Source organism: Rhinolophus sinicus, linkage group LG02, assembly GCF_036562045.2.
Source record: "Rhinolophus sinicus isolate RSC01 linkage group LG02, ASM3656204v1, whole genome shotgun sequence".
Classification (NCBI taxonomy): domain Eukaryota; kingdom Metazoa; phylum Chordata; class Mammalia; order Chiroptera; family Rhinolophidae; genus Rhinolophus; species Rhinolophus sinicus.
The window spans coordinates 150361760-150382291 of NC_133752.1; the positions used below are offsets into that span (position 1 = coordinate 150361760).

Consider the following 20532-nt stretch of genomic DNA (forward strand, 5'->3'; position numbering starts at 1 on the left):
AGGAAAAGGACTGGTAAATGTCTGAATGTTCTGTATTTCCTTCCCTCCTTACCAGGACTGTTTACCTTCACATTTGCTCAACTTATTCTAAAGCTTTTGTGCAATGTAGTTGCTCAGAATAGTTGTTTCTGTAGCGTTACCATCCATATCTCTAAGATATGCTGTGCCTATCCCTTTAATTAATATATTTAACATGTAGCTAATTCTAGATATTGCCGTTAGTACCAAAGAATTGTTAACTATCATTTGTTTACGGTTGTTGCATTAGAAAACAATGTTATAATGGAAACACAACTCTGGTAATTCCACAGCCAATTATTTCAAGGGACGATACTCTGAATCACTCAATAATGTTCTTAGAAAACATTTGTACTTGATTTTAATTGCTGAAAACCTAAAACCTGTTTGTTCTAATTCCATTAGGCACTCAAAGCAGAAATCTAAGCAAAGACAATGCAAACACCTTCATTTCTCTAAAGACACTTCCCTCTTCTCATATAAAACAACCAATTGTCAGTAGTTTTTATTAGCAGAGAATTAATGATGCTTCGTATCTTTTACCTAACTCTATACTCCCAGCACTGGTCTTGTTGCAGTATTTTACATATATCTGAGCTCAAAATAAAAACAAAAAAACACCAGTTAGGTAGCCAGGTCATCATACTGAGCTGAAGAACTGGGGTAAAATGAATTGAAACAAAACAAAACAACAACAACAAAAAACTAGCTTATTAAATCAAATTTGGATCTTGTGAACATTTTGATGGTTTCCTCTTTGTCAGGAGTCCTCTACAAAGTATGTGGACATGTGATTTCATATTTCAAGAGTCTAAAGAGCTTTTAAGAAGTTAGAATGTGAATATAAGCTGTACTTGTGAGACAGGTCCTCAATGGATGGTCTTTCTGTTCTTTTGCGGTGGTCAAAAACATCTCAATTTTAAAGTAATAATAGATACCATGATACCAATACTCAATCATATTTTACACTATGTTTAGGGAAAAAGAACCAGCAGCAATCTAGATTACCAGGGAGTATACTGTCCAAGCTTCTAGTTGGTAAGAAAAAATTGTTAGTGTTAAGCCACATAGTGAGCGGCTGACAAGATCTACATTTGAAACTGTGATTTGTGTGTTTTTTTAATCCTCCCTCTGGAATTACTATTGCAATGTCTAAAGGGAGACATGTGTGGACTAGGAAGGCAGAGACCGAAGAGTAAAGGCAAACAGACACCTGATAAGACACAGAAAAAGAAAACCAGAAAAATGTCACTTAACATCAAGTATGACTTTGGACAAATTATTTTTTTCTGTGCCCATCTTTCTCTTCTGTAAAATGAGTGTAATACTACAAGTGACATTTTTATATACATTAGAGATATTGTGCATAAAAGCTTGACATACAATAATAGCTCAATAAGTGGCAAAAGCAATTATTACTCTAATTGTCTGTACTCATCTTGATTTTTCAGTTTCAACAGAATATCTATTTAGTAAAATGCCTTCATATTAACTCTGATAAATCTTATACAGTCCAGATCCACTGCCTAGAAATTCTTAAATAAACATGTATACACACTAATACATTGCAGTAATACAGATGTAAATAAAAAATAACTTGAAATGAAAAGAATACAAAATCACACTCTCACTATGACTACAACTAGTAAGACTGTGTATGCAGCTAGATACGGTACATGAGGGAACACAGAAAACAAATTGTGTTAAGATGGTGGAGTTACATGACTTTCATTTCTATTTTAAAAAACTATTGTTATAATTATGGGAAATATAGTAAACATAAGAGTTCTGGAATAATGGAAGCTTTAAAAAATATACACAAAATTCAGATTCTTTCATCAAATGCTCTCATTCTACCTTGGTCTCTGACTTCATCCTTCACTACTTTCAAGTACAGTGGTACCTCAGTTTTCTAACGTAATCCACAAGTTCTGAAACGTTTGAAAACAGCCAACAGCTAGGCCTTAGGATTTTGCATTTAGTGGAAGCTGTGTGACATGTTCGACTTGTGAGTCGTGTTCGAAAACCGAAGCATTTACTTCTGGGTGTACGGCGTTCATAAACCAAAATGTTCATCAATGGAGACGTTCGAAAACCAAGGTACCACTGTATATGTTACCCCCCTTACTTTAGCTACACCATGTAGTCCCTACATGTCCTTTCTATGCCTTTGCTTATATCGTATTTGCTAAATGCAGTGTTCTATCCTCATCTATTCTGCCAATGTAAATTCCATGCTGCTTTCAAAGTTTGATAATAATTCATTTCCTCCAAGAAATGTTTTCTAATGACTCCACTCCATAGTGACCTTCCCTGTAACCTTCCTACCTTTCCCACAACTAAGATCTGACCTGAAGAATATCTGAATTACAAGTCACTCCAAGTTGTGACTTAAGAAGAGTGATTTAGGACCTTCTGAATTACAAAACAAAAAGAACACTGAATATTTGGATGGAAAATTCCTTCTTATAGTTTTATTTTGAACTGAAAAAATACTTATAAAGGCTTCCATAGGCTCAGTCAAAATCCTGGTCCTCCTCTTCTGCTCCACAATGACTAAATTCCTTAGTCCTTAAATTCTCCTACAGTGGGGTTTCTCTGCTACATAGCCTTTAAGCTGAAGAGGAAATAACATATGTGACATGGACCAATAGTCTCCAGCCTTCTTCCAAGCTTTAGTAGGGAAGTGAGCCATCAATGATGGATGGGAGGAAGATCATAAGATTACTGGGAATTAGAATACATAGATTCCAATATTGAGTCTGCAACTTACAATGTCATGTTAAGTAAATAACTTAACCTAAGACTCAAATCCCTCTTAATAATAAAGTAGAATGAAAAATTCCTACTTTACAGGACAGAAATCCAGCTAAATAAATCAGATCATATGATTGAATATGTTTGGCAAACTGTAATCTTCACATGTTATTAGCTATTTCCACAGATGGTTAAAGAGTTAAGTTTTTAAATCGAAGAACACTGCGGCCCATGGAGGTAAGGACTAGTAGAAATAAGGCATCAATGTCCTAAACATGGAAAAACTGAAGAATAATTTAAAACTATAAACTGATATGTACATTTTTTAGAATACATTACACTAGCCCATTCCTTTATTTCTATGCTTTTCAGACATTTTTTAAAGTGCTCTGGTTCATAAAATGATTCCAGCATCTCTATACAGCCTTTACATTTAAAGATCTAAAAGCCTTTGGTAAGACTACTGGTAGCTTAATATGAGAAAAAAAGAGAAGCTCAAATAAAAGTAATTTTTCTAAGGTCAAGAAGGAATCAGCTAGGAAATTTTTCAAAATCTTAAGCACAGATTCACATTGACTTTATGTGTTGTATAATCTCAAATCTCTTGACAGTCTTTTTCTCTTACCCATTTTCTCCTTTTGTAAGTACCTTTTAACTTTCAATAAAATAGAAATTTTTATTTAAAAGGCAAGCTGAGTGTGCATCCTATTGGTATTTTTCACCAACACATTATATGACAACTTATATATTATATTAATCATATTAATATACTATATTAATGAACAAGAAATGTAAACTTGGGTCCAGAGATGATTATTATTGAATCACCAATATGGACCGATTTAAAATCTGTTACATACTAGAAATCTTCTGATTTTTATCTTCCCACAGGTATGTGTCAGCTTTCATTTGGCCTCAAACTGAAAGCAGTTGTCCATATAATTCCCCTAGTGGCACATCAGGGGTAATTTAATCTTATTGTTGCATATTTATTAGAACGTTTTACTTTGCTTTTATACTATAACCAACACACACACACAGAAATGGCTTCTAAGAGACATGAACTTCAAGTTCTGGTTTGGTGCCAGATGAAGTTACCTCACCTGCCAATTATGTCTTGAGGTAACAACTACAAGGGACACTGAAAGAAGGTAGTTTAAAACCCAATCCGCCAGAGAGAAGGGTTTTATACCAGCAGGAAAGAGCAGGTAATCTCTTTCCTCAAGTTAAATTGACCTGGTTGCTATGTCTACTAATCAATCCTAAATACACAGTTCCCAGGCAGGAAACCATTTCATTTGTCATTTATCGAAGGAGGCTCCCCCTGGCGGGGTTCCAAGCCAACAGGAACTCACAAATCCCTCTCCCGGAACTGTGATTCCTGGTTCAGGTTGGTTCTGAATGGCATCAGATCCTGTGGCTAAGTAACCAATAAGCTAAACAATCATGGAGACCAGAGGCTTATCAAGGCAAAGTTGTAATGACCTACTCTTAGTTCTTTATTCTTTTCCAAATGAGCCAACAATATCTGATATTATAATAATCCAGGATAAAGGGCATATTGCTTCCTCCCAGTGTAGAAAGAGAAATCAGTTACCTAGAAAATTTTCCAGAAGTTAGAACTTAATTTAAGGTAAGTTTGGGAGAATCAGTTGGATTTAGATAGCATATTAGGCTGGGAAAGTGGCATTAGCTAGTATATGTAAGAGGAAATGTGCATGTTAAGTTTTGAAACAATGACTAACCTGGCTGGAGCAAAAATGTTTGCAAAAAAACAGAAGATATGACATTAAGTTTCTCGCTATAAAACCAGAAAGGGGAAACTTGGAATTCAGGACAAAGCATGGGTAGACTAGTAGATGAATTATCTAACCTAAAAGTACTTTTTGGTTATAACGATTTAATGGAAGATTTACACTGTGCAAATGATAAATACAGGGCTCAGTAACTTTCTGGAGGCTTTGTTCTACATCTTTGTTAATTCACTCCCTCCTTCAACTGCAGAGAACAGGAACTGAGACTCCCTCTCTCTCATCTGCTGAGGAATTAAGTAACCAGACTCAGTTCGTGAACAGAGGCAGTGGGATATGTGCCTAGGGGAGCGTTCTTATTCATGATCACTTCCTCTCATTTCTCGGATCCAGGCAAGTTTTACAGATAACAGAGGGGACAGTCCTATATCCCAAAATATCAACCTAGCTGCCTGTCTTCCCATCATTTTACTTAGTTTGTTCCTTAAGTCTTTTCCATTTTCAAAAAAAAAGTCCCTTAAAAATGCGACTACTCCCCAGAAATTAGTTACGGTTTAAATATCAGTTAACACCTAATATCTAATAGTTAAAACTGCTTTCGTATTCTAGAAAACATTAGAATATATTTCTCCCCCCAAAAGATTTTATACTCACATACATTTGAGAAACAGCATAGTATAGCTCCCTCTTACAGATTTACAATGCACACTAACATTTTAAAGGCACTGAAAAGTCCAAAAGTAAAATTTTTAAAAAAGTATTTTCAAGCTTCTTTAACTACCAAACTGTATATTCCCTACAGAATACATATTAGTATATTTGAAGATATGAGTTTCTTTAGAACAGTTTGAAAACACAAAATTAAAACAAATCAATGACTGATAATAAGGCATAGAAGAGATGGTGGGGTGCACTAGGAAGGATGAAAGAAGGTAGGAAAACAAAGACAGACTTTTTTTTTCTACTTTATAATTTTGCTCAAAAATATCATGCTGTGGTTACAGATTCCTGGTTTAAAGTAAGGATGCATGATCTACTCTATACCGATCTACTTTTCCTGAAAATAAGACCTAGCTGGACAATCAGCTCTAGTGAGTCTTTTGGAGCAAAAATGAACATAAGACCCGGTCTTACTTTACTATAAGACGCATTAGAGCCAATGGCCAGCGTGAGTGGCCGGCAGCCGGCAAGAGCTGCTGTGAGCAGCCAACCAACAACTGGCGACCGGCTGCCTCAGCTGGGGGAGCGCAAGGCTCATAACACCAGCGTGGGCCAGGGAGCTGTGTCCTACACAACTAGACTGAGAAACAACGGCTTGAACGGGAGTTGGGGGTCGGCGGAAGAAAGGGGTGGGGGAAAAAGATGCATTAAAGCTGATTGTCTGGCTAGGTCTTATTTTCAGGGAAACACAGTCATTATTTGTCCCTTTCCAAACAATATCAACATCAGGCCCATTTCTAGAGAATCATGAGTTCTCTGTCCCACTCATTCTCACACTGTGACCAAAAGAAGCAGAACGAAGCAGAAAGCTATTATCTCTCATAGGATTTTTAAGTCTCTCCCCACTATGTAAAGTAGTTAGGGAGTCAGGAAGTAAAGAACTTGACGAATGGCTGACCATTTTTATTAATGATAATTTTTATACTACTGATATCAAATGCAACTTAACTTACCAGCTCTGCAATTCTGCAAAAGCTTGTTTCATTTTCTTAATGGAAGCATCCATCTCTTCTTTAACTACAACTCGATACCGTGCAAGAGACACTGTGCAGCGCTGGAGGTCTTTCACAGATTTTTCAATATTGGAACCTTGGAAAGAACCCCAAAGATTAATAAAGTATAGGAAACTTGAAAGATGGATCTGAACTCCTAAGCATGTAAACTAACAAACGTGTGGACTAAGAGTGTTTCCTAAATGGCCACTCTCCTCAAAAAAACAAAAACAAAAAAAACTGATGTTTTCATAGATTTAAAAAAATAAGTATCTTGGCCAAGGCGGAGTACTAGGAATTGGATTTACCCTCCTGCCTTAAACAAGCCCCCTCCCACACACTCGCACACAGTCTGAAACAATGGTTTTCAGACAATGGACAATATGCAGTACTTTTTCACTGAGAACACAGAAACAGAAGTGAGGCTATGATTGCCCCAACTTACTGCCTCAAGAATTCTCAGGGCAGAGTACTGGAGAGAGGTAGGTACACAAGGATGAGAGAGTGGTACAGAGATGTACAGAGGATTCTGAATGGATGAGTGTGAGGAAACCACCCAAGACAGGGAAAAGAAGCACTGGAAAGGGGCAGGTGGAACAATCAATCCCCAGACCTCACCCAGGCAAGAATAGCTCATGTTCATCCAGCCACACGGGGCACTAGGCAGAGCGCCTAGAAGGGTACCGCCTCAGTAATGAGGCAAAATTAGCTCTAAAATAAAGACTGCTCTAGTTCCACCTAACAAAGCTTAAAAGTAAGTCTCAAACTGTTTCCAAGTAACAGTCCCAGAAACAAATCACATAAATATACAAAAATATCTAGCAATCAACGAAGCAAAATTCACAAAGTCTGGCATCCAATAAAAAATTACTGGGCATATAAAAGGCAGAAAAATATGACCCATAATGAAAAGTCAATGAAAAGAAATGATACAGATGCAGAATGATACAGAAATGACACAGATGCAGAATCAAATAGATTAAACGTCCAAACAGCTAATGTAATCAGATATCATACGTTCAAGAAGGTAGAGGAAAGCATGTTAACGAGAGACATGGAAGATATTTTTAAACCTCCCCTCCCCATGAATCTCCACAAATGCAAAAAAAAAAAGTCTAAGATGAAAAATACACTGGGTAGGATTAATAGAAGATTAGAAACTGTTAAGAAAAAATGAATGAATTTGAAGACAGCAATTTTAGAAACTAGCCAAAATGAAACAAAACAGAGAGGGAAAAAAGACTAAAAAAACTATTTGAACAGGTACCAAATTTTCAAAACTCTGTAAATGACAGAATTTAGAATATATTTCACCATGTAGACATTATAAAACTGAAAAGTTCTCTCGGTAGTACAGTTTGAAGCATTTATATGTGGATAAGCCAACTTTGGAGATAAAGATAAAATACAGTATTTATCTACCCAACACATTTTAACCAGTTTCTAAGAGTTCTATTAACCTTTCTACATTTAACAGTTTCAAAGTTATATATATACTGATAGTTGGAATCACAGATCTAAAAAGTTTATAATGTGCCCAGAAGAGATTTTTCAATTTTCATTTAAATTCTTTATCATCTCAATTTGATTTAAAATCTACCTAAAAGCTTTCAAGGCTTGTGCCTTTATTTTGCTTGTCTGAATATTCTCAGACTTGCTTTTCTGCAACCAAACTGAGGGTTATGCTAGAAAGATGAAAAAGGAGAGCTTCACTAATTAAATTTAGCTCATGTGGAATAAATAATTCAATAAAGAGCTACAGGTTACAAGTGTCTTTTACAGTCTATGTTTCATTTGTTTAGTGTAGTGGACCACCATGCTTAGATGTACAACACTCAAAAGGGCTATTATCTCTGTTTATTTACTGATTATTTAAAATGACTATTATAGTTAAATTTAAAAAAAAGCAAAGAGCTACCACCAGTCGATGCTAAGTACTTACTTAAGAGAAAATGATCTTGTTTAAAGCTAGAGTCTGACGGATTTTAGTAAGAGCATTAAGTTGTGAAGATAAATGAAAATATTTCTTTCAAATGTCATGTCAGAGATGGCAGAGCTTTTTAGTGTTGAGTCAACCAGGAGATAAAAATGGGGGAAACAGCACAAACAGCTACAGTAAAGCAAATAAAAGAACAGATTAATGGTAGCATAAAAGTCACTCTGGCAGTAGAGTTTGACACTCATTCGCAAAAAGAATCCCAGATACTGTAACAAGATTGTGTAGCATCTGAACTACTATTACACTACAACTGTGTACAGAGTAAGGGGAAGAGCTGGGTAGTCACTGCCTGGAAATCAGTAAAAGGATTACCTCCTGACCTCAGACTTAATCTATGGGAACAAAGAGATGATTTATCCTCTTTAGCCAAAAACAAAGATGTGTTTTTTTCTCTGAAAGGTAGCCTCTAGCTTACCTAGCTTTTTGTTGGTAGAGGAACGTGGAACATCTTCCATGCCCAGATTTGAAAACTGAGGTTTTGAGAGAGATTTAGCAGCATTCCTATTTTGTTGAGAATTCTGAGTAGAGTGCATAGTCAAAGACTTGGACTCAAAATCAGAGACACCATTTTCCAGCATGGATCCTGTCAGAGAAACATGAGAGTATTTTAGCAAAATTTAAGGGTAAATCAACCAAGCAGTCTTACGTGTACACAAAGAAAAAGGGTAAAAATGTCTTAAGCAAAACTATGCCTCTTAAATGGCTATAAACAAAATCAACTGAGCGGAATCAGTGAGACGAGGCTATCAGTAGCATCTGGCTCAGCTCTACGCAGCATCCCGGATGAAGAACAGGAGTCTCTGTTACCCATCTCTAGATAGGCTAGCTTGTTCCTTGTACCTTGGTAGCTTCCTTGTAACTCTGGGCACAAGGAAGTTGACAGAGTCAACATGACCAACTTCTGGTAACTTCTATAAGTTACACTGGGGAAGAAACAGTTTTACACTGTCCTAGGGAAGGAAGAGTTTTAAAAGCTTTAGGGAATAGAAAGGGCAAAGAGTTAGGACATGAGAGGAGAACTAGCTCCAAAAAAAAATGGAAGCCACTGTCTTTGGTTTGTTTGAGGTCACTGTAGGTGTTATATTTTTCTCTAAATCTTCTTTTGTGTGTGCAAACTAATCAATAAAAGAACATCTGAAAGTACAGCATAATTCTTACATTGGCATTGCATTTATGAAGCCAGCATCAACAGAGCAAGGGGAACTGGATTAACAAACAAGTAATTTAAAAAACTATTTTAAAAGAGATATTCCCAATATCTTCCCAGCCCTCATCAAAATGGTTAATAATAAAAAAATGTACAAGATATGTGAATTTACAACTAACATTAATCTTAACTTTTTATTAGAAAAATAGATGTGGGATTATAAAAACTAATAGTCTACTTCTCATGAAAACCATGGAATTACAGTTATTATATATTCCTCACTGTATTAGATCTTAGAATAATAACATCAACATCAACTCATTATAATCATTTTTCTTATTAAGTGTGCAATTTTTAAAAATCTTAAAGTCACTTTCTATAGTCTCTAAGACTAAGGGATTAAGTTAGAAGATTTCCCACAAGACTGCTTTAGACTAAAATTAAAATATGAGACAATAGAACAAGAATTGTATTTTTCTAGGTCTGATAATTTCAAAATATGACTCTTCCACATGAGGTAACAAAAACTAAAAAGTGAAAGACTAACTAGATTTAACTGACCGCTTTCTCATCCAGGCAACCCCGGTCATTTTCAATAGAATGCAACTTTTCAAAGACCTGTTAATAAACTCACCTGCTCTGTCCAGCATACGTGGCATGGCAGACTCAGGGTCCTCTAATTCTCTGGCATCTACTGACAGTGTCTCCATACCTTCACTGAGTGAGTCCACAGACTCAGTATCATTGATGGCACCGTTGACATGGTAACCATTAATACCACCTTTCTCTGAAGAAGGTGCAGATTGCTCCTCTTGAATGGAAACCGATTTACTGGAATCTGGGATACTGCTACTTGCTTCTGCTGCAGGTTTTGGTTTGCTTTTCTTCTTTTTGTTCTAATGGTTGTTAAAAATTTGAGAGAGAAAAAAAGAAGAAGAAAGAAATAGAACCCTCTCTACCCCCAGAGGTAACTGTAGTTACCCAAAGGCAATGTTACTAATTTCTCATATGCTCTTCCAGAAATTGAACACATTTCTGTATATGTTGAACTACTGACTAAAATAACTATGTAAAATACTTTGGATAAACTCAGACACATAAATATAAGAAATCTGTGCATGGCAAAACCCACCATAAGCAAAATCAAAAGATAAATTACAAAATGTGAAAAAATATGTGCAACTTATATACAAAGAGCTAAATATATAGAGAGCTCTAACATAAAGCAAATAAAACAATAATGCAATAGAAAAATTATATAGGATATAAACATATGAAATGAAATGCAACCTCAGTCTAATAAGAGACATAAATTAAAACTGCATTGCAGAGGATTCTAGGCAGATGGCAGAGGAGGAAGCCTCAGGAAACTGCCTTCCCACCTAGCCTACCATAAATGTGCTCAGAACACTTACATTAGCCTACAGCTGGGCAAAAGCATCTAACACAATGAATACACTGTAGAGTATCTATCAGTTGTTCCCCCTCATGATCACGTACGTGGTGACTGGGAGCTGCGACTGCCCAGTATCGTGCGAGAGTATCACACCACATATTGCTACCATGGGGGAAGATCAAAATTCGAAGTACGGTTTCTACTAAATACTATTGCTGCTGCAATAGTAACATCACAAAGTCAAAAAATCAGAAGTCAACCATAAGTTGGGAACTGTCTGTACAACATACCAAAGCTTATGGGATACAGTGAAAGTGGTGTTAAGGGGGAAATTTATAGCTATAAATGCCTACATTACAAACAAGAAAGATCTGAAATGTGGGAGATGAGGGTAAGGGGGATCAAATATATGGTGATGGAAGAAGAACTGACTCTGGGTGGTGAACACACAATGGGATTTATAGATGATGTAATACAGAATCATACACCTGAAATCTATGTAATTTCACTAACAATTGTCACCCCAATAAATTAAATAAAAAAAAAAGAAAGATCTCAAACGAACAACCTAACTTTACAACTTAAGGAAATAGAAAAATAAGAACAAACAAAACCCTAAACTAGCAGAAGGAAGGAAATAATAAAGATCAGAACAGAGATAACTGAAATAGAGAACAGAAAAGCAAAAGAGAAAATCTATGAAACCAAAAGCTGGTTCTTCGAAAAGATCAACAAAATTGACAAACCTTTGCCTACGTAGACTAAGAAAAAAAGAGAGAAGACTCAAATTACTAAAATCAGAAATGAAAGTGAGGACATTACTACCAATTCTACAGAAATGAAGACTTGTAAGAGAGTACTATGCCGAGAGAGTATGCCAAAAAAACTGGATAACCTTGATGAAATGGACAAATTCCTACAAACACAAAACCTACCAAGACTAAATTATGAAGAAATAGAAAATCTGAATAGACCTCTAACTAGTAAGGAAACTGAATCGGTAATAAAAAATCTGCCAAGGAAGAAAAGTCCTGGACTCAAACAGCTTCACTAATGAATTCGACCACACATTAACAGAAGAACTGGGGTGGCTGATTAGCTCAGTTGGTTAGAGCGTGGTGCTAATAACATGAAGGTTGCCAGTTCGATCCCCACATGGGCCACTGTGAGGCCTCCTTAAAAGAAAAAAAAAAAAAGACACATCCATACGGAAGAACTAATACCGATTCTTCTCAAACTTTTTGAAAAACTTGAAGAGGGAACACTTCCTATCCTAACTCATTCTATAAGGCCAGCATTACCCTGATACCTAAACCAGACAAAGGCACTATAAAAAAACTACAGACCAATATCCCTTATGAACACTGAGGCAAAAATCCTCAACAAAATACTACCAAAACAAATTCAGCAGCATATTAAAAGGATTATACACCACGACCAAGTGACATTCATTCCTGAAATGCCAGAATGGATCAACATAAGAAAATCAATCAACATGATACACTGCAATAACACAATGAAGGAAAAAAGAAAGAAACCACATGATCATACCAGTTGATGCAAAAAACAAAATAATAATAATCTGACAAAATTCAACACCCTTTCATATAAAAACACTCAAAAAACTGGAAATAGAAGGAAACAACCTCAACATAGTAAAAGCCACATATGAAAAACCCACAGAGAGTAATGGTGAAAGATTGAAAGCTTTTCTTCAGAGATCAGGAACAAGGAAGGCCTGGATGCCCCCTTTGCCACTTCTATTCAACATAGTATGGAAAGTTCTAGCCAGAGCAATTAGGCAAAAAAAAAAAAAAAGAAGTAAAAGGCATCCAGATTGGAAAGGAAAAAGTAAAATTATCTGTTTGCAGATGACATGATCTTATATGTAGAAAATTCTAAAGATTACACACACACACACACACACACACACACACACACACAGTTAAAATTAATAAATTCAGTGAAGTAGCAGGATATAAATACACAAAAATCAGTTGCATTTCTATACATGAACAATCTGATAAGGGAAATTACAAAACAATTCCATTTATTATAGCATCAAAAAGAATACAATATTTAGGAATTAAATTTACCATTGTACAATGAAAATTATAAAACACTGCTGATAGAGATTAAAGACATAAATAAACAAACACATTCCATAGTCACGAATTGGAAGACTTATTGTTAAAATGTCAGAATCCAAACAGATTTAGTAATCCCTATCAAAATTCCAATTATATTTTAGGTAGAAATAGAAAAACCTATCCTAAAGTTCATATGGAAATCTCGAGGGACCCCAAATGGCTGAACAACCTCAGAAAAAAAAACAAAATTGGAGAACTCACACCCCAATTTCAAACTTTAATACAAAGCTATAGTAATCAAAACAGTGTGGCACTGGCATAAAGACAGACATACATACCAATGAAATAGAACAGAGAGCCCAGAAATAAGCTCACATACATGGTAAAATGATTTTTGACAAGGATGTCAACACCATTCAATGGGGAAAAGACAGTCTTTTCAACAAATGGTGCTTGTGAAAATTGGATATTCATATGCAAAAGAATAAAGTTAGACCCTTACCTAATGCTATATACAAAAATTAACTCAAAATGAATCAAAGACGTAAATGTAAGACCTAAAACACTAAAGGTATTAGAAGAAAATGTAGGACAAAAGTGTTACAACATTGAATTTGGCAATGATTTCTTGGATATGTATGATACCAAAGGCACAGGTAACAAAAGAAAAAATAGACAACTTGGACTTCATGAAAATTCAGAAAAAAATTGTGCATCAAGAGACACCGTATCTACAGAGTAAAAAGACAACGCACAGAATGGGAGAAAATACTTGCAAATCACTTATCTGATAAGGGATTAATATCCAGAATCTATAGAGAATTCCTAAACTCAATGACAAAAAAACAAATCTAATTAAAAAACTGGCAAAGGACTTCAACAGACACTTCTCCAAAGAAGATACACAAACAGCCAACAGACACGAGAAGACGCTTGACATCACTAATCAATAGGGAAATGCAAGTCAAAACTAAAATGAGGTACTACCTCACATTCATCAGGAAGGCTACTATCAAAAAAAACAAAACGGGAGGAGGCGGCTGCAGTGGGCTGTGCAGCCATGGCCCAGATTAAGGCTGGAGACCGCAGTGAGGAGGAGCAGCTGCTGAAACAACTGGACGACCTGAAGGTGAAGCTGTCCCAGCTGAGCGACGCCCAAGTGACAGGCGGCACGGCTTCAAGCTCTCCAAGATCTGAGTTGCTCACAAACCCATCGCCCGTGTTCTCACCGTCATTAACCAGACTCAGAAAGAGAACCTCAGGAAATTCTACGAGGGCAAGAAGTACAAGCCCCTGGATCTGCCACCCAAGAAAATGCGTGCCATGCCACCGGCTCAACAAGCATGAACAGAGAACCTGAAGACCAAGCAGCAGCAGCAGAAGAAATGGCTGCCCCCACTGTGGAAGTATGTGGTCAAGGCCTGAGCATCATGGTGTCAATAAAGCATTAACTGGCTGATGGAAAAAAAAACAAAAAACAGAAAACAAGAGCTGGCAAGGATGTGGATAAATTGGAACTCGTGTGCACTGTTGGTGGGAATGTAAAATGGTACAGCTGCTGTGGGAAACAGTATGGTAGTTCCTCGAAAAATTAAAACTAGAATTACCCTATGATCCAGCAATTCCACTTCTGAGTATGTACCCAAAAGAAATGAAAGCAGTGTCTTGAAGACATATTTGTACACCCATTTCACAGCAACATTATTCACAATAGCTAAAAAATGGAAACAATGCAAGTGTCTATCAATGGATGAACGGATAAGCGAAATGTGATATACATACAATGGATTATTCAGTCTATAAAACAAAGGAAATTCTGCTATATACTACAACATGGATGGAATCTTGAGAATGTTATGCTAACTGAAATATGCCAGTCACAAAAAGACAAATATTGTATGATTCCACTTATATGAGGTACTTAAGGTAGTCAAATCATAGAAACAGAGTAGAATGGTGGTTGCCAGGGGAGTGGGAAATGAAAAGTTACTTTTTAATGGAGCATAGAGTTTCAGTTTTCTAAGATGAAAAGAGATCTAGAGATGCACATTTGAAAAATGCTATGAGAATAGATCTTAAAAGTTCTCATGACAAGAAAAATATTTTTGTAATCATATATGGTCACAGATGTCAAATAGACTATTGTGGCATCATTTCACAATACAAATATCAAATCATTATGTTGTACACCTCAAACTAATATAATGTTGGATGTGTCAATTATCCTCAATAAAAAAAGAAATAAAATTGATAAGGGGGAAGGTGAGGGGATTAGAAAGCATAATCAGTAACCACAAGATTGCCACGGGGATACGAAAGTCAATTTGGGGAATGTAATCAATAATGTTGTAAAGATTTTATAGGATATCTGTTGGACACTTGTCTCATTAGGGAGACCACCTCAGGGATGATGTAGATGCCTGATCACTGTACTGTACACCTGAAGTTGAAGCTGAACAATAATGAATGTCAACTACAATTATATATATTTACAAGAAGCGGAGTACAGCATTAGGAATAGAGACAATGAAATGTAATGGCTGTATGCGATGTCAGGGGGTAGTAGATTAGGGGAAGGGGGTTATCACTTTGTGAGCGATATAAATGATAAATGTCTAACTATTACATTGTTTTGTACACCTGAAATTAATTTAAAAAAAAAGAAAAACTACATTTAAAAAAAAAGTAACATTAGGTGCCAACAAATCTGAAAAAAAAGATGGAGGATGGTTTTATAAAAAAAAAAAAAAGGAAAGAAAAGAAATAAAATATACGGCCTTCATTGGCAAATAATGGCTTAGAATAGAAGCCTCAAAAAACCCACAAAAAACAAAAACGAAAGTTCTGGAAATGACAGTGGTGATGGTTGCACAACATTATGAATGTATTTAATACCACTAAACTACACACTTAAAAACAGCTAAGATGGTAAGTGTGATGTGTATTTTACCACAATAAAAATATTGGGGGAAAAACATTGCACTACAATATCATTTTTTTGTCTACTGGATTAACAAAGGTCAAAAAGTTTGATAACACTGTGGGGCTGACAGGGTTGAGGGTATGGAGAAACAGGCATTCTCTGGTTATTGTGGGAGTGCAAAGTGGCACTCTCCATGGCAATCTGGTAATACTTACCAAAATTACAAAAATGCATATGCTCTTTTGACCTCGTAATTCCACTTCTAGGAATTTATCCTGGGTCAACACATATGCAAAATGATGTATGTACAAGGTTATTCACTGAAATAGTCTTAATAATAGCAAAGGACTCGAAACAACCTAAATGTTGATCAATAAAAGGACTAGTTAAATAAGTTATATTACATCCAAATAGCAGGATGACTACACATCCATAAAAAATAAGAAAGCTCTTTATATACTGACATGGAATAAGTTCCAAGAAATACTACATGAAAGAATAGCAGGCAAAGAAAAGAATATATATTCATATTTGCCCATATATGCATAAAACATCCTGGAAGATAAATAAAAAATTGATAATACTGTTTACCTATGGGGTGGGAAACCAAATGGCTGGGGAATAGGGACAGGATAAAGACATTTCAGTGCACTAACTTCTGTAGCTTTGAATTTGGAGCCACATGAATATATTACCCAAGCAAATAGTAAAATTAAAACAAACAAAAAAAGTCCTTTATCTTTTTTTTGTCAAACCACAGCTCTACTAGCAGTATTTAATTCTATGCTAAGGCTAAACTGACATGACTGAATCAATTTTTCCCCAAACCCTTCTCACGGCCCTCTCTAACAGGAGCACTACTGAAACTCGGTAATTTTCTCCTCCCCTCAGCTCTCATCTTTCTCTTAAATACTTTCTCCCATGTGAATTGGCTAAGTTTTCATATCACTATCCCATGTATATGATAACTATCCCAGTCACTGCTCATGTTTATCCTATTGAACTAATCCCAACAGTTAACTGGACGGGATTTGCGCATCTGGATCTGCCAAACTGAAGCCATTTTTCTTTCTCCAAAGTTTAAGAAATGTATGTGTCTCCATCACATACTTTTCCAGCTTCATGCATATCTTACACCACTAATAACTTATTATTCTGGGTCAATAAATTAATAAGCTAGTGTCCTCCAGAGCACACCGAGCTATTTATGTTAGGTCAAAGCCATGGGAAGAAGTTAAGCAAATATTCAAAGCTGCAGGTATGGAGAACTTCAGGGAAATCTGTAGTAGTATTAGGTTCTCCTTGGGAAAAATCCTCAAGGGTCACTGGGGCCAAGCCTGGTTTGGTCAAGACGTAACAGAACTCCTAATGAAGTGATTTAGAGTCATCAAGACAGCATTCCACAACTTCAGCAATAACCTAACACAGGAAAAGACCCCAAGGAGATTTCAAAGAGATACCTGATTAAAATACATACTTCAAACATTTCTTAAAGAAAGTAGACTTAGAGTACAGAGCTGTGGTCAGCATTTTCAGACCAGCTACGGCAATATCCTTTGGGGAAAGCATTTTGGTTTCAAGTGGCTAAGGAGGAGGAAATGAGAACTAATGTTAGACATTAGGAACTTGTATTTGTTAGTATTGTTTTCCTGTTTTAGAGATGAGCAAACTAAGGCACACAGAAGTTCAATAATACTCCTACGTCACAAAGCCCCTAAGTAGTGGAAGAGGACATACATCCAGTTCTGGCTGACTCCACAGCCCAAGTGCTTTCTACCTCCCTCAACTGGAACGCTGGACCCCTCTGTATAGCTAGTAGGAGCAAAGCCCCTCTTTGGGCTTTAAGTCAAAGCTCATTAATATTAGAGACTACAACACAGCTGTCTGACCTAAAAATCTGAACTATTTTAACTGATCTATCATATGAATGATGTTGAAAACCACTGGACTAAGATCACTTTCTCTCGAGGAGCTCTGTTTCCCTTGGCACACTCTCGTTTCATTCCAGCCTAATGTTAATGTACCCTCAGCAACTGCACCATGGCAGTCAGTCATTCTATTTCCTGCCTTAAATCACATGGGAGCGATGGTGAGGAACTCTATGTACACAGCTGTGTTTCAATGTCATAGAAGACTTTTTTTTAACCAGGTGAACTGAAGATGCATCTGTAAATCTTTTCTTTCAAATATTTTTTCAGAGTCTAAATTTTATAATATAAATATCAATATCATGCTTTTAAATTTAATTCATTTTTACCTTTTTCTTGCCTGTTACTGTCCATTCTTTGAGTACTTCATTGGCACTACCTGTAAGAGAAACCAATTACAGATTTTTCTCTCCTACCACATGCATGGTCACGCAGGAATTAGTGTCCTTGCATTTTGCAATTCCTGAAGAATTTCAGAAGTTCCTAATAGGAAAAGTTAATGTTCAAGTCTCTGAGCTAATGTAATGAGATAATCATATCATGCTTACCTTTTGGAATACCTGCCCATTTAGATCCTTCTTCTCCATGTACTTTTTTCAGTAAGTTCTTCTAAGAAGAGACTAATGCAGCCTGACCATTTAAAAATTCTTTTATCTACCGGTATATAGCTTAGACCAGACAAAGGTGAGTGGTGTCAGCCCCAGTATGCCATCCCCTCTCCTCCAGTTTACACACCACCTTGGCTGCGCTGTTTTAGACACAGCTGCACACGACCCTAGACCCACACACTAACATTACAGAGAAAACAGATGACGATGGAGAATAACCTTACAGTACTTAGACCTGTTTATTCTGTGCTGGCAGAAAAATAGAAATAGGAAAGCCGAATCTGATGTAGCTGTTCAATGATGCAATAGTTTCAGGCAAAGTTTTTCTCAAACAAGTTATGTGGGAAGAAGTTTGTAAACACTCCTCCATTCTATAAATCTGAAGGTTTGGCTCAGCCCATCATTCTTTCGTATGTTAGATAAGGAACTCAAACCCATACATGTGAATCATTTGCCAGATCCAAACTAAATGGTATTGGAGCCTGGAAGAGAATGCAGAGTCCTTGAGTTTGCCATCTATTGCTGGGTCACTGGATTACTGCATTGTCATTAAGAGTTTTTAAAATGCTTATTCAACCCAAATCCAATCAAGTCCCTTATCCCACTGACCACCTGATTTCTTAAATACCATTAGAGAACATTTTGAGTAAAATGATGGACTTCTTCTCAGCTTGCCCTTTATTCCAGATATCTTACAGCTTATAAATGAAGTCCTTCTAGGGCTGAAAGAGGTATCTTTAAGAGATATCTTTTTAAAAGGGCATGGTACGTTATGTTACCATGGGGCCTGCTATATCATATATGAAACGCCAGGTTGCTGAATGAATGTTATAGAAGTCTGAAGCAATTTCTATTTGAACAAATACAAACTTACAAAAATCTGAGCTAGAATTACCTTCCATAAATGCTTGCACTGTTTTGTCCACACAATTATCAAAGTGCTGCAAAACCAGGATGATTTCATTGTTGCTCTTATTGGGAACTATTGCACGCACTGCATTTATCTGGAAAAAATGACATGGTCATTTAATTTTAACATAAGTAGGTCAGCTGGCAACTGAGGCCTATCACAGAGAATAACGCAGAGTGACATTTCATTTTTAATAGTACGCATCACTCTTTAGTGTCAGTGAGAGTACATACAACCATCTCACTGGGAATGATTAACAGATAAGTGATTTAACAACACATAAAAATTAATTTCAAAACTTAGAAAAGCAGAACATTTCTAGAAATAGAAGGTATTATGCTAGATTTTATTTCAAGAAAGGGTGGTTTAATTTAGATATCAGGAATTAATTTCGCATCAATTTTTAGCATACTTTAGCATACAGGTAAAAAGTTTAATGAACCACCACCAACAACAACTGAGATTTTTTTACAGCATTTTTCAAAACATTTTTACTTCATATCATTTAATTATATAACACAATAAAGATAATTTAAATTATTATTTCAGGCATACAAAACATAGTGAACACTCACTACATGACAGCCAGTTTAATGAAATAGACGCAACTGAAGCCCCCATAAATCCATCATAGATCCCATTTCCCTCCTCCACAGAAATTTCTACCTTCAATGTGGTGTTATTTTGATACGTGTTCTTGCACTTTTATGTAATGTAATCTATCCACAAATAATATACACTATTGTTTTGCATAAATTTTATATCCTACATGTCTATATTCAATTTGCTTCATTCATGTAACAGTTTTTCAGTTTTCACGTTGATAAATATATCTCATTTAACTGCTACATTGCATTTCCATTGTATAAACAAAGTCAGTTTATTCATTCCCCTGTTGATAGACACTTACATTGTTGCCAATGTTTGACTATTAAGAAAAAGGACTTAATGAACATTCCTATGCTTAGTTGCTGCTGAATCCTCAGTGCCTAAAACAATGTTTAGCACCCTGTAACAAAAAAACCATCAGGTCTTCTGTGAACAGTGAGAGAATGTCTCTTATTGTATATATAACCACTAGTCGAATTCCTGAATAGGAGGGCATCTACAAATTAATTAGATAATGACAAACTGCTCTTTAAAATAAATATGCCAATTTGTCAGATTTATTCCTAAGGTATTTTATGATTTTTGAGATTAAAAATAATACAATTTGTATTAACTGCATATTCTGTTTTAATTTTTATATTTCAATTTTATATCCAGCAACCTTGATGAACTCTTATTATTCCT

At 35.9% G+C, this 20532-nt stretch overlaps 1 protein-coding gene and 1 pseudogene across 1 annotated transcript in view; one reads left to right on the forward strand and one right to left on the reverse strand.

Moving 5' to 3' along the window:
• Window positions 1-20532, reverse strand: part of SPATS2 (spermatogenesis associated serine rich 2) — a 102525-nt gene that overhangs the window by 13648 nt on the left and 68345 nt on the right. Inside the window, exons 4-8 of the mRNA XM_074325734.1 lie at window positions 19225-19333; window positions 18051-18100; window positions 10019-10280; window positions 8653-8820; window positions 6200-6335 (exon numbers count right to left, since the gene is read on the reverse strand). Of these exons, the coding sequence (XP_074181835.1) occupies window positions 6200-6335; window positions 8653-8820; window positions 10019-10280; window positions 18051-18100; window positions 19225-19333 (725 nt within the window). The remainder of the gene's footprint in view (window positions 1-6199; window positions 6336-8652; window positions 8821-10018; window positions 10281-18050; window positions 18101-19224; window positions 19334-20532) is intronic.
• LOC141570101 (large ribosomal subunit protein uL29 pseudogene) lies at window positions 13323-14982 on the forward strand (annotated as a pseudogene).